The sequence below is a fragment of the Artibeus jamaicensis genome, unplaced genomic scaffold (genome assembly GCF_021234435.1).
Source record: "Artibeus jamaicensis isolate MK-2021 breed Jamaican fruit bat unplaced genomic scaffold, CSHL_Jam_final scaffold_833, whole genome shotgun sequence".
In the NCBI taxonomy this organism is placed as follows: Eukaryota; Metazoa; Chordata; class Mammalia; order Chiroptera; family Phyllostomidae; genus Artibeus; species Artibeus jamaicensis.
Window position 1 is genome coordinate 21,904,076 of NW_026522056.1, and position 15,098 is coordinate 21,919,173.

General features: G+C 40.9%; 1 protein-coding gene across 4 annotated transcripts in view; it reads right to left on the reverse strand.

Moving 5' to 3' along the window:
• SNX25 (sorting nexin 25) overlaps positions 1–15,098 on the reverse strand; it is a 93,409-nt gene that overhangs the window by 63,860 nt on the left and 14,451 nt on the right. For all 4 annotated transcript variants that reach the window (XM_053659821.1, XM_053659823.1, XM_053659822.1 and 1 more), the window contains exons 2-3: positions 7,462–7,546; positions 2,631–2,847 (exon numbers count right to left, since the gene is read on the reverse strand). In XM_053659821.1, coding sequence (XP_053515796.1) covers positions 2,631–2,847; positions 7,462–7,546 — 302 coding nt within the window. The remainder of the gene's footprint in view (positions 1–2,630; positions 2,848–7,461; positions 7,547–15,098) is intronic.

A 15,098-nucleotide genomic window follows, 5' to 3' on the forward strand; every position in this document is an offset into this window, starting at 1 on the left:
TCTGTCTCTATAAATAAATAAAAATTTAAAAAATAAAATAAAACCTCTGTTTCTATTGTTCTGATGCTTTATCTATGACATATATTACTCACAGAAGCAGTCATTTCAGAAGATGGTAAATGTCTCAATGAAAAATATATTTTAATGTTAAAATCAGATAATCATAAAAATGCCAAATTTCTCTCACCACTTGCTCTTCTCCCAAACCTAAATCCACCAGCCTTCGAACTGGAATAAAACACTGATTTAAAATACTTTCCGGGACTGGACCATAATTTAAATTTTTTAGCTTAAAATGAGCGTCCACTCAATTCAAGTCTTTGGCAGCGTCTGCCAGGGAGAACCGCGGAGCACCATACGTTTCGACACTACAGTGAGTCGGCAGGTGATCCACGGGGTGGTGAACCCTCAAAGGAGAGGCTGACGCTCTGAGACCCTGGGGAGGAGAACCACAGGCTCCACCTCTCAGGTTCCTTACTAGTTCACATGCCCCTTTACTGGAAGTAAAGTTCTCTATCAACAGCAATTTTCAAAGGCTGGTCTGGAGACTCCTACATGTCCCCAAGACCCCTTCAGGGGCTCTCTGAGGTGACGACTATATTCACAATCATAGAAAAATGTCATCTGTGTTTTATTTTTGGCCTCACAAGCACAGCGGAGTTTTCTAGAAGGCTACAGGGTGTGATGACATCATCACCCTGATGGTTAATGGAGGGTATACTGCGTTCTTGCATTTTAATATCTGACATGGTAAATACGGATAGATGTAAATGGTGAGCTGGTAAATGTTTAACAACTGGTGCTTCAACCGGGATGGAAAAAAAGAAAAGCTCTCATTTGTAGCGTTCACCCATTTCACAGTGTAAATACCCCGACATGGCCAGTTACAGGCTAACTCGACGTCACTGGTCTCACAGTCAGGAGGAGATGTGCAGAATCAGGTCTCCTAAACCAGGACAAGCTGAGCCCTGCATACCACGAGATATAATCCATAAACAAAAACCCTTCCATGTTCCTAACAACTTTTAAGAGTGTAAAGCCCTGGCTGGTGTAGCTCGGTGGATTGAGCGCAGGCCTGCGAACCAGACAATCGCGGTTCGATTCCCAGTCAGGGCACTGGGAACTGGGTTGCAGGCCAGTTCCTAGCAGTGGACACACGAGAGGCAACCATACATTGATATTTCTCTCCCTCTCTCCTTCCCTTCCCCTCTAAAAATAAATAAATAAAATCTTTAAAAAAAAAAAAGATTTCTCCTTACAAAAGAATTTTTTAAAAAAGGAGTGTAGAGGACTCCTGAGGCCAAAAAAATAGTAACTACTGCACATTAACTTTTTTAGACCATGGGTTATAGCCCACAAGGAACTAAACAATTTACTTAGCCTCAAACACCATTTTAAAAAAGTGTTAAGGAACAAAATGTATCAGTTATCACATGTAATAAGAGTATGGTTTTATGAAATTGGGTCACGATGTAAGATGTATTTTTCCCTATGGGTCCAAGTTTTTACAAGTTTGCCGGAAAATTATAGGTGTGTGATGGCTCTGTGGACTTCGGACTCCTAAGCCTGTGCCAGGCAGACTTCAGGAGAGAAGAGAGCACCGGGGAAGAGGCAAATGCTGAGAACGGCCGGCAGCTGCTGTACGAGAGTGTTGAGCGACCAGGCCTCACCGAGCAACATCGCGGGGCAGAAGGGAGTCTGCTTCCTGATAAATTCATATGACGGACCTTCTTAGAAAAAGAGGATGAGTTACCACCTTCCCAATAAGGGTACTGACTCACCCCCTTGTGTATGTTTCAAAAACTTTATCTCTTCCCTAAAAGTGCAGGTAGAATAACATCAGTGAAAATAGGCCAATTAACCATAGGCAGCCCTGTTGCTACTCCGGCTGGGCCCATTTCCAGACAGGCAGAAGGCTCCTCCCTTCAGTGAGTCCACTCTGTGTGTCCAGGCTACGAGTGCACAATCCATCACTCTTGTGCTCACTCAGGAGCAGAGCATGCATTGAGGCTCCTATCAGCAAACCTAGAAAGTAAGATTTCAGAACTGGCCTTGGTGAAGTCTTCTTCCAAAGGCAAGTGCCTACCTGAGGGGCACAGACCTTGCCCATGTAATGGCAGAAAAGGCCAACAAGCCTAACGCTAGCCATTTTCTCATTGAAACATCTCTAATCATATTGCACAGTCTCCAATATTAAGTTCCATCTAAAAATCCATTTTCAGATTTTCGTAATATTCTTAATGCAGGCTCACAAAAAAGTTGAACTTTTCTAAATATGGTAAACTCAGTGATACTTTTCACAGTATAAAACACTGTAATTTTCTATTTCTGGGTATCCATAATACTATTAATAGCTTCACAATAGTGCTGATTCAGTAAAATTCACTGCGCTGTTTAAGATACTTACAAAATTAAGTCTACAAAGTAGTTTGCTACTACAAAGTTATTTTTTAAAAATCCGTGCTGTCATAACACTATAATTATTCCCCTCAATATGTCTACATTTCAAGCCAAGTGTCAGCAAGAGACAGAGTACTCTCGAGTTTGCCTCGACTGTGGCCCCTTGATCAAGAAGAGTGATATTTTCCTGCAGAAAAGGAGGCAGAGGTTTCCCGCATTTGAACCTTTACCTGCCATTCGCGGCCTTCAGGTCACAGAAGTGAGTGAGCAAGGTCCTCACGACATCGTTGCAGACGACTTTAACGATGTCCACGTGGCTCAGTCTGTGGTGCAGCTGTTTGGCGATTTCCCAAAAGTCTTCCAAGAGCAGGTTGTAAAGCTGCCCCTCATCTTTGCTGAGGCTCCCATACCAGGACAGAATGTAGTCTCTGTAACTGTAGTCAAACACTACCAGGAACAAACAGAGCAGTGAGCAAAACTTAGATGAAAGAAGCAAAGACCGGGACAGCGTTTCTACTGGACACTGGACACCTGCTGTTTAATGTACACTGTTTAAAATACAAGAAATACAGTAGAGCCCTGGCTGGTGTGGCTCAGTGGAGTGAGTACCATCCTGCAAACCAAACGGTCGCTGGTTCAATTCCCAGTCAGGGCACATGCCTGACTGGGCATAGAGAGTGGATCTCAGCTCTCTACAGTGAGGGACTCCTCTTCCAAATGCACCCCTTCCTCAAGTGCTTTGCAGCAGCCCCAGAGACTCTTGGGAAAGTGCTGCCACTCATCTGCTAGTCCCCTATTCTTCAGAGTTCTCTTTATTGCTCAGAAATTAACCACATGCTACAAGCTAGTAATTCTTTTTATTCTAATCTTCCCCCAAGAATATACTTATTGATTTGAGAGAGAGAGAGAGAGAGGAAAAGGGGGGGAGAGAAAGAAAAAAAATCAATGTGAGAGAAAAACGTTAATTGGCTGCCTCCTGTTCGCATGCCAACCCGAAATCGAACCTACAGCCTGTGTACATGCCCTGACTGGGGATTGAACCTGCAACCTTTTGGTATACGAGATGATGCTACAACCTACTGAGCCAACCAGCCAGGACCAGGGGAAATTTTTAAATAAATGTTCTTAAGCATTTCTTATAAACTGAACTCAAATTGCTATAGCCTTAACAAGTACCCCTGTTATAATTTGCCAGCACAAGACCCTCAATTTTATGAAGGCAAGTCTACTAAAAATAGCTAATAATATTCAGAATTTCAATTAAATATACTGGCACCAGGGTTTAGAAATAGAAATTAAAATACTCTAGAGATGCAAATTATAATCACTATAGATTTTCTACATGCTTATAAAACCTCTTAGCCTTCCCAACACACATTTTTAGGCTCTGGTTCCTTATTAAAATTAAAAGTCCAAATTTTTAGAAGGCAATTTTGGTTTTAATTTGTCTCATGTTAGTTTCTTTTTCAATTAAATATTTTAAATGATTTGTTTATTGTATAGAAAAGCTTTGAAATATTAAGTTTATTAATATATTGGCAAGGACTATGTGATTAATATACTTTATTACTAAAATATATTGCATTAACCTTGGTAAAACAGCAGTTTGAAGCCTACGTTTATTAATTCTAGGCTTATTTTATTTGGGGACTTGCCTGAATGGCTTGGAAAGCTGTCACTGATACAGTGATCGAAGTAGGAGAAATATACTCCTCCCTGAGCTGTATTCTCTGCATCTTCTTAAATTTTTTTCCAGTGTTTGCTTTTTTTTTTTTTTCAGTTTTATTTTGTATTGGTTTCAGGTGTGCAGCTTAGCAGCTAGACAATCACATACTTTACATATGTTCCCCTCGGTATTCCCAGTACCCCAACTGGCACCATACATAGTTACGGCAATATTCATGCTGTTTTTTAACAATATCGTTAAATGCACAAATTTTATCCTCAACAACCACCTTTACTACAGCTTGTGGCCCTCCTTTGGTAGATCATATAATCATCAACTCTCTTGGAAATCATTTGGCTTAAAACAAAGGCCAGCAGGTCGTAAACATTAAGGACACGCCGAGGATTACTGTATAAAGTGTAACTAACTAAAGCTCTTACCCAAAGGCTTTGGACAATATTTTCTTTCAAAAGAAATCATTGAACAGGAATTAACCTGAGGATAACGTGGGTTTTGGTTTTGGTTCATTCGTTTTGTTCTGTTGTGTTTTTGCCAGCTAGGTCTCAGCCCTATCCTGTATGTCTCCCCCCAAATCACTCCTGAAATAAACTGGCCCATCCTAGAGAAACACGCCATGGCCAAGTGCAGGGAAAGCACACTTCAGAGTCTTAAAAAATTAAAGGGACACCGTGTCCACAGCACCATTATGCGTAACAGCCAAGAGGCAGAAGCAACTAACGTGCCCGCTGATGGATAACAAATGAATAAACAAAATGTGGTGTATGCAACAAATGGAATGTTCCTGGGACTTAAATGGAAGGAAATTCGGACACATGCTGCTACATCAATGGGCCTTGAGGACGTTATGCTAAGTAAATAAGCTAAATACAAAAGGCAAACACTGTATGATTCCACTTAGACGTGGAACTTAAGAGTCAAATCCATAAAGACAGAGGGTAGAATGGTGGTTGCCAGGGGCTGGGTAAGGGTGAGTAGGAAGTGTTGTTTAACAGGTATAGGGTTTTAGTTTTATGAGATGAAAACGTTCTAGAGACTTTGCATAACAATGAAAATGTGCTTAACACTACTGAAATGTATACTTAAAAATGGTTAAGATGGGTAATTTTACCTTATGTTTACTTTACTACAATTTAAAATAATTTTAAAAAAACACATTAAGGAGAGAGTTCCAGGTCCAAGGATGGTGGAGCAGTGTATACCAGACTAACCCTCATGCAGAAAACAATGAGGAACCCTGAAAAAAAAAGTTTAAGAACTATTTAAAGGCACTGGAAACAGTCCAAGTAAGTAGAAACTGAGAAAGAATCTACCCCTGAGAGAAGAAACTAATACCGTGTGTGATTCACGTTTATACAACTTCCCCTGAAGGCACTCAAAGGTCCCAGACACACAGGCAGTTCAAACTTAGACCGAACATCTGTTTTTTGGTTTGGGTGTTGGTTTGGTTTGTTTGTTTGTTTGTTTGTTTGTTTGAAGATATTAAAAAACAGAGTTAGAAACTGCCAAAGCAGCTAGAAATACAAGTAGGAAATACCAAAAAGGGTAAAGCCACAAAACCTGCGTACGAATTCTCGTACCAGTTGATGGCTCTAAAATAAATGTGCATGGAGTGGGCCTATGAGACCAGTGGAAGGCGGAGACCCTGGAAGGCTGGAGAGAGCTGAGCAGAGCCTTCAACTGCTGCCCCCGGCAGGGATTCCGTTTGGAGGCGGAGTCCCGCTGAGCTAGAGCTATGACTGCGGCTTCCACTGACACTGTGGAGGGACCGAGAAATGGGTGAGTTCAGCCTAAGTCCCAGGACTAACAGACCCACTTAGACGAAGGACAAAATCCAAATAGATTCACCCTTAAAAATGTATAAAACCAAGTATCTTCAGGGTGATCAGTCAGTTGAAAATTAAACTGCGTACTAGAATGAAACTAACATTCTTCAGAGGAAGACAACAGAATCTAGAATGTCTAGAAAGGAGCATTCACAGTGTTAAGTACACCGTTAAAAATAATCAGACCTGAGAAGATACCCAAAAAAGTAACAAACAGTTAAGAGAAAAAGCTATCAACGGAGAACAACCTCAAGACAGCCTGGATGCTAGAATTAGCATAGAGGTACTTTAGAGTAGCTGTTATAAATATGTTCAGGGAATTAAAGATAAAAATGTCATAATAAATGACAGGTGGGGAAATCTCAACAGAGAAGCAAAAAAGGACCAAAAATATCCTAGACATGAAAAGTACAATATTTGAAATAAAACATTTGCTAGATGCACTTAATTAACTCCAGGAGGCAAATTTTCTGCAATGACATTCATCTTGATGAAGGCGGTGGTTACATAGTTATAGGCATTTCTGGAAATTATTGAATTGTACGCTTAAGATTTGTGCATTTCAAAGTAAATTAACTTTACCTCAATAAAAGCAATTAAAATTACTTTTGAGATTAATACTAATAAAGTCAAATTTTAAATCCTGTGTTTTATCAAAGTCACCATACCTTGCTAATATAACAGAAACACTTTCAAAGTTTAATTACAGTCCCCAAAGTTCTGAGACTCTACGAAACCACACAATTTCCAACTGTCTCTGCCCTTACACAGCACTCATTTTCAAATGTTCGTAAGGTGATGTCTCTGACTACAGCCAGGAAAACACGCCTGCTTACATATCACCTATTCGGTTCTTTCTTAACTTCCCAATACCATGTATCCACCTGAAAAACTCACACCTCTTTTGCACATATAACTGAAATTGTCCATGTTTTTGGAAATATAATTAAAAAAACCCTTTTGAACTTTCATTCAATCAAAATATATTATCTTTTAAATGTTAGTATTTATAATTACACTTATTCCCACCTTGAGACACGTATTTTAGCACTGACTGGTGTAGCTCAGTGGATTGAACATGGGCCTGCAAACCAAAGGGTCGCGGTTTGATTCTCAGTCAGGATACACGCCTGGGATGCAGGCCAGGTCCCTGGTGTGGGGTGCACGAGAGGCAACCACACACTGATGTTTCTCTCCCTCTCTCCTTCTAAAAATAAATAAATAAAATCTTTTTTAAAAAAAGAGAGAGAAAGCATTCTAGGGGGTAGAGAACAGACCCTCGCTTCCTATGGTGAAACACTCTCCACGTGGCTGGCTAGCTTCAGGTGACCTAGAAATTCCTACTTCATAAAATGTTTACATCCTGTCCGTTCTACCAAAACATGAATATATTTATTTAGTCACCAAATAAAAATTCATGAAGAAAAACATCCTAATAGTATATGGAGACAGGAAGGAAAGACAACTTTGCTAGAGATTATTTTCCCTTTACAGTAAGTACCATAACGGCGTGCTCCATATGGCGATTACGCTCTCCCGTTTAGTCCTCACCTTCTTTCAGAGCTTTATCCATCTGGTGAGAAATGACTGTCCTTCTAGACTGAACTGTCTCGTGCGAGTTTCCATACACAGGACTCTGACATGGAAGAAAAAGAGGAAAGGCACAGATTACTAAATGAATAAATCACACATAAAAATAAAATCAGAGGTATGAAATGTCCTCTAAACAAGCAATGAGATACAGCTTATCAACTATAAAGTTCTCTGGGAGAAGTAAATAAATGTTTAAGGTCAGTTTAAAGTTTTTGAAAAAAAAAAAAAAGAATTCAGGAAGGATTTTTTTCTCTTTTAGATATCAAAAACATATGACGCCAATATCGAAATAAACCAACAGAACAGTAGAAAGTGCAAAAACATGCAAGATGTTTGGAAACGTGTACACCAAACTATTAAAAGTGGTTTTCTCTAGGGAGGGGCATAGGATTTTTAGCTTCTTACTCAATATATATCTGTGTAACAGCAAGTTCTTAAAAATTTTAAATACCACTAGGCAAAAAAAAGGTGGAGGAGAGAATATACAGAATTAAAATCCCAGGATCAGGCTAGTAAGACTACATTAAAGGGGGAAAACATTTTAAGTGTTCATATACCAAAATAATCAAAACCATGTATAATGTAATTGAGCCTACTCATTGGTTTTGGAGGCTAAAAAGCAACTAAGTAGTGTTAACATGCGGAGTATTTTTTTTGCACTGTACATATTACAAGTGTTCAACGCGCATTATCATGTCACTAAGGAGATCAAATGGCTAATATCACCATCACCCTCGTGCAACAAACCAGCCTGAGGAAATAAATCACTCTGTTCGCAGGCAGGCCACCAAACACAGCTGCAGGCAACCCCACGCGTCTGGGCCGCCATCTAGGAGCAGGAAATTTCTAGACCCAGCTTAGTTGCACACTATCCGTTGTGGCAAGTGCCAACAGTGCCATCTGTTTTTGTGACCACCTTATTAAAGACAAACAAAAAGCCATAGTCTGAAGATTCCTTCATTGAAATACTTTTAAAAGCCTTAAGTGTACAGTTGTATTCAAGAAAGAAAAGAATTTGTTTACGCTACAAATGAACATACCATTCACTGCTTTCCTGTGGAATGTTTTTAAACCCTTAAATAATCATAATCCTATCGACAAAAGCCATTTCACACGTAAAAGAAATGCACTTTCAACCATTTAAAACTATTTTTTACTCCCTGAGCAGCTTGGTATAAAATGAGGTGGTCAGTACATTTTATTACCATTTTTAAATTCTAGTGCTTTTAAGAATATCAGGAAGCTATTTAAACAACCTATGGATTTTTTGGACAATTTATTAAATTGAATTAATATTTTTAGAGCACTATACTGATAGATAACATTAACTGCAACTTTTCAGGTCTCTGACAAATAGGCAGGTATAGTTTCCCAAATACGGGTATGGCGGTTTTAGTTACATCGCTTATCGGATGACAAAACCACAACGATACCACACTTAGTTGAGAAGTTCCAGAACTGAGGTTCTTGAAACGAAAACTGCCTTCACAAGGTGGGAGCGAAGCAGGTTTTCTGTGCTGGTGTCTGTCTTCACAATTTCCTTCAAAACCTGATTTTTTTATTCTTAATTTCTCGTGTCTCCCTAGTTTAATTTCTTTTGTCTCACTCTACTACTTCTTGCCATCTGTCTGCACATTTCTTTTCTGTCTCTGCTTTATACTTAGATGTAAAACGTATGTAAACATATGTGGTCAGGATGACTGTATCTGAATAAGGAGTTAATTTATTCTCTTTAATTTAAAAAGCTAATCAGGTTAACAATTTCCATTTTGGGTTCTGTAAAAGCAGAAGGCCTGTTATTCTGCCAATCTGGTTTTCCAGTCTGGTTCTGGATTCCCCCATCCCCCATGCCCAGGGGTCCCTGGCCCTTATTAGAAAGAAAAAGGTTCTTCAGCCCTTCTCATCCCACAGACTGATGGTGAGTCTGTATGTAAGGAGAAGAGAAAGACAGCAAACATCGACCGTGTGCCAACAATAACTATATAACCGCGCATGGAAATTCCTTTCTTAGGGATTAACGTTCAAGGCGCCAGGCTCCCCTCATGTCTAAAGTCCTACACAAGTGTAAGTTTGTCACAACATACTTCATTTCTTTCAGATCACAGAAGTGGAATTGACTAATTATCATCCCAAGGAAGAGAAAGAAAAAAAGGAAGGAGAACCGTGGCTGGAGTGGCTCAGTGGACTGAGCACTGGCCTACGAACGAAAGTGTTACCAGTTCGATTCCCAGTCAGGGCACATGCCTGGGTTGCAGGCCAGGTCCCCAGTAGGAGGCACACAAGAGGCAACCACACACTGTTGTTTCTCTCCCTCTCTTTCTCCCTCCCTTCCCCTCTGTCTAAAAATAAATAAATAAAATCTTTTTTTAAAAAAAAGGGAAGGAGAGAAAGGGAAAGGAGCAAAGAAAAGGGGAGGAAGGAAAAAAGAGATAGGGAGGTAGGAAATTGGAGGGGTGGGGGGGGGCAGAAAGCCAGCTAAAGCAGATGCAAATGTGAGTAACTTCCTGTGGCCCAGAGGTCAGTGAGCAGAAATGGTCTTCATTCTCCTTCTATTTATAAGCTTGAAAAAAAGAAACTCCACATGGCAGACGCTTCCCCAAAGGACTTGTTTTTTAAGACAAATGCAACCTTTCCCTTATCTGTGTTGCCTGTGGAAATTGGGTTCTTTCACTGGATCATGAGGAAAGCATTTCAAGGACCCACACACGGGAGACTGGTGTGACAAGATGATTTATTCAGGTGGAAATAGAAGCTGCTCCAGAGTTTCCAATGTCCCATTTCCCTTTGCCCTACCATGGAAAAGGTCCAACAGCGTGTTCAGCAAGAACAAAGCAAAAGCCAGGGTCCAGAGGTCCTGCTTCATATTAAGTGCAGCTCAGTCCAGTATCTGGCTAGTTTAGCTTGTGTTCCCAGCTCCAATCTGTTGCTGTGCTGAGATAGTCAGTCTGCCCAGTAGAGCCTGCATGTGAAGTCCATGTGGCTGCTGCTAAGACCACATGGCTATGGAGAGTAGATACATGAGTGCATGGGGCAAATGCGGGGGGTGGGGGTGGGGGGAGAGAGAGAGCGAGAGAGATAGATCACATCCCTGCTCCTCTGGGATTATATTAGCTTGGGTGTGGGATGGACCAGGTACTTTTTCAAAAGAACCGATCAACTTCCCAGGCGTTCGCATGCTTTGCAATGGGTCCATTTCCTGGTTAGACTGACAGGTGGCCTCTGTGGTCCAGTATCTCCCCCTGCACCCCTCCACCAACATCTGATACTGGACAGGGGATGCTAGGAGTGTCAATTACCTTGGTGGAGCAACACTCTGATGCCCTGGGGCGTGAAAAGCTGTGGCTTCCTGGTGGAGCAAACAGGCTCATGCTCCCCACTCCATTAAACTCAATGTCTAATTCCCTTTGCTCTCCACTTTTTTTAAATGAATAATGAGCTAACTACCTACAGTAACATCTGCACAATCACTGGTCTCATTCCTCAGATAAAGCCTACCTCTCTTCCTGACAATCACTTTCCTAAAATAGCAGTTTTAGGAAAGACGAAAGAAAATTAAGAGTGCTTTTCCTATTGTCACAAAGGGTAAGTGATGGAAATCTTCAATATCCCAGTTTGGACATTAGGACTTCAAAAGTAGTCTGACCAGTCAATCAGCTTTCATTTTAAGATTTTATTATTCTTCCCACACTATTCTCTCATGAAAGCTTTTGTTAAAGTATTACCCTTTATCGTGTAAAAAATATGCCTTAATTTTCATTTCATTAAAGTAAATAAAATCTGGCTTAATTTTAAGATTTAAACCTAACTTAAAACCAACAATGTCAAGGTCATTTTTAATCACTCAGTGAGTGCTTTGGAGAAAGAAAATAAGAGGTCTCAACCTATAAACGCTCATTTCAGAAACACTTTCCACACACCACGCAAAACCTGGAAGCTCCCCTCTAATCCGCACATGTAATTATACCCTCAGCATCCAGGAAGAGGTGCCGTATCCAAAAACCCTTTCCCGAGAACATGCCAGCTTTCCGTTTGCTCCCAAATATCACTTTTAGTCCACAGCCCTAACACACTCGCACTGTGTCAGAGCTAAGACACTGAGTGTTTTGTGGCTGTGGATGCCCTCTCTCCCGAGGAAACAACAGCCACCGAGTCTCTGTGCAGACAGATCTGGGTACTCGGACGCCACTGGCTACTATACACCCAGGAGCGATCAGGCATCTGGCCAAGACATACGCTCAGCGTCCACTGTACCATTGGTATTGCTTCCCGCGCTGCTTCCCGGGGGGAGCACAGACGGGCCAGGACAGCCAGTCACGATGTCTCATTCCCATCACGCCCATTGCCACTCTCCTTCATTAGATCCTTGTACTCTTCAATTTTTTAAATTGAAGGTTTATTGGTTTATTTTGAAGGTATCTTGGTTTATTTTAAAAAGAAAAACACTTCACAAAGTTGCAGGGGTGGTGGTTATGATTTCTTGTAAAGCTACTAAAGTCGTGATTTATCTTAGGAAAACACACACAAACCCCCAACTATCACCATTAACCACATGGGGCTGTCACGTGGCCGAGCCTCTGCGGATATCCTCAGCATCTGACCATCTACTGGGATCCCATGACAAATATTCTCCTTCTTAAATTGTTGTTCTCACAGCCATGGCTCCTTTCAAACCAATCCTATTCTGCCTCGGCCTTAAATAAAATTATTTAAAACCAAAGAAAGGATGGAATCACACCTACTCTTCTGCAGGAAGGTAGGAAAGGACTGAGAAGTGAGAAAGGCCATCTCTTCTGAGACCCTGACAAGAGACGGTGACACAGCAACAGAAGTCACGCCCGACACGGAGGCTGACCAGCAGAGTCCCAGAGCCAGGAGGGGCTGGCAGAGAGTGGAAAGACTGCCGACTCTCAAGTCTAACAGCACATTTTCCTAATGAGAGATCCTGGACTCAGCCACTTCCCACCCCCACCCCTGCCAGGTTAAGCGGGCTTAGGACACCTCAGAGGATTAAACTGAATGACTAATTGAGGGGTCCAGAAGAGAGGAAAACAAATGGGGGCTTAGTGGCAATGTAGGTGTGTTGGGGGGTCACTGCTGCTGCACAGCTAAGTGTTCCGGTTCTTTGCAACAAAGAACGAAAATCCAAAATTGTAGATGATCTCTCCAAGGCATTCATCATATTCCAAACACTCCTTGCACTGTTTGGGCCAAATCATGAGCCACAGTCAAACCCTGGGCATCTCAGTCTGTAATTGCTAGCTCACAGAAAGCACTTAGCAGAATGCCTGGCACATACTGCCATATATAGCCATTATCATTAATAAAATCAAAATGTTACTAACTTTCAACAAATTGGGGCTAATCAGGTGGTTACTAATCGGCTTTCTAAGAGAAAAATAACTATTAACACCAAGGCAAAATCTCTATTAACTGATCAGTAGAGGTAGATTTTGAGGTAGGTTAACATACTTAAGACTGCTTTTCCATTCAGTTGGAAGAATTAGACTCAAGGGAAGGAAAAAACGTGTTTTATTTCTAATGTCAGGGACTTAAATCTTAAGCTTAGAAAACACACTCCACTTGATTACATGAGAAATTTAAGTATGTTTCAAATCAGACACGGATTTGGAAACTGAAATGATAACATCCACTTGAAAGTACACAGGCAGACAGCAGTTTGCCTAAATTGGCAAGTACAGAACAGATATTTGGACTGGCAGAGAAAAATGAAGAAGAGCAAATTGGCTTAGGAAATGTAATTGGAAACTGGCATTAGCGTTCTGCATTCCTGAAAGGTTTGTGTAAAATAAAAATTCTGTAGCCAATGAGATCACTGGCTTCCATTGTGATTCTGAGCTCAGGGGAAGGCACAGGTTTACAGGATCTGAATCACATTTCCATCCATCCATACAATGACCTAACACCGACTGCAGACTCCGTCTGTGTCTACCACTTAGCTCAGTGCTAGAGAAACAAAGGTGAGGGAATTACATTATCTGTGCTGGGGGGGGGGGGCTAATCTCTTCTTGATAGAAGCTCATAATCAAGTGACTAATGAGCTACGCCACTGTGGGGAGCCGTGTTTAGGAATCCAAATATTCTCCTGATTCTGGCATCTTCTCTACGTTTCGCTCTCCAACCCAGGTCATGGAAGAAAAGGTATTCAAAGATACTATCAGTCCACGAGATTATTTCAGAGGAGGCATGAAGTTCAAACATATTGAAGTGTATCACAAAAATTATTCTCACTCACAAGAGTTCTCACTGAAACCACTGAACGTAAGTGATAAGGGAGCCAGCGTGGCTGTCCCTGCTTCCTGTAGCCCCACGACGGATGAGTCACACACATTGGCTTTTTCCAGGGGGATCTTTAGTAGTGAAAGCAATTACTGTTTTATTTTTATACTCCATGTTCTAGAATATCAATAAGGCTGTTCCTAATGAATGCATTGACTGGCCTTTAAAGAAAAACTAGCAATACAATATTTAGTACCTGGTTAGAAAAATATTCCATTGGTAGTTTGATTCAGTGGGATCTAAATGACCATATTGCCACTGAAGCAAAAATTTGAACTCTGGGCAGAGTGGCCAAGATAACACATGTGAATGAGATGCTGAGAGTGTGTGAGATGAATTAGTGCCACAAAAATAATTCACGTTCCAGAAACGTGAAAGTACAATTCAATGGAATTGACTCAAAGAGGCTGACGTTTACGTCCCTCTAACTGGTGAGTGAAAGTTTATCTGTCCCAGACTAGGTCTAGATCATAAAAATTATTTCTCCCAGTTCCATCTAAAATCAATGTGTTGAAATTCAGGGAATAAAACCTCCTCCCCAGAGAAACAAGGTATCGAAGATCAGCCACTGTGCTGCAGACATCACCTCCAAGGAAAGAGGGCAGAGAAGTGCGTACTCGGGTGTGCGGGCACATGAAACACAGTGAGTGCTGAAAGGGACCCGGTGGACAACACGAAGCCCCTATCCACTGCTCGAAAGCACGCTACTCGATTTTCAAGAATCACTTAGGGAATTTTTTCAAACATGTATTTCTAGATCCCATCCCCCAAGAGTCTTTATTCAGAAAGAGTAAGATGTGTCTTTGGAATAAGTACAGTATCTTTCATAAAAATTTCTAAACTATTTACGTACCCTTAGATCACACTGAGAAACACTATCAATGGTTGTCGTGACAAAAGTATGACCCCTGAAAAAATTGGGAAGTGTTTTACTGTTCAGAAGATTTTATGTAAGAATGCCACAGTCATTTTACGTAAATTGGGAGCAGAATCACAAAAGATTCGCTCCTAACTTCAAATTTGCTTAGTTCACTGAAATGATAATTATAGTGCTTCATTTGTATTCTCATAGAGAAAGGAGGTGGTATAAACTCTGTATAGAATTTCTATTCCAGAATGACATTACCAAATCATTAATCACTGTAAGAGGCAAAGAAATCAGTGAAGTTAATGAAGAGGCCTTTTAAATATTGTGCTTAAATCAAACACAACTGTAGTCCTGGACTGATCTACACCCCACACTGTGTATAACCACTGAATAAAATAATTTTGGAAATCTGACTTGGCTAAAACATCCT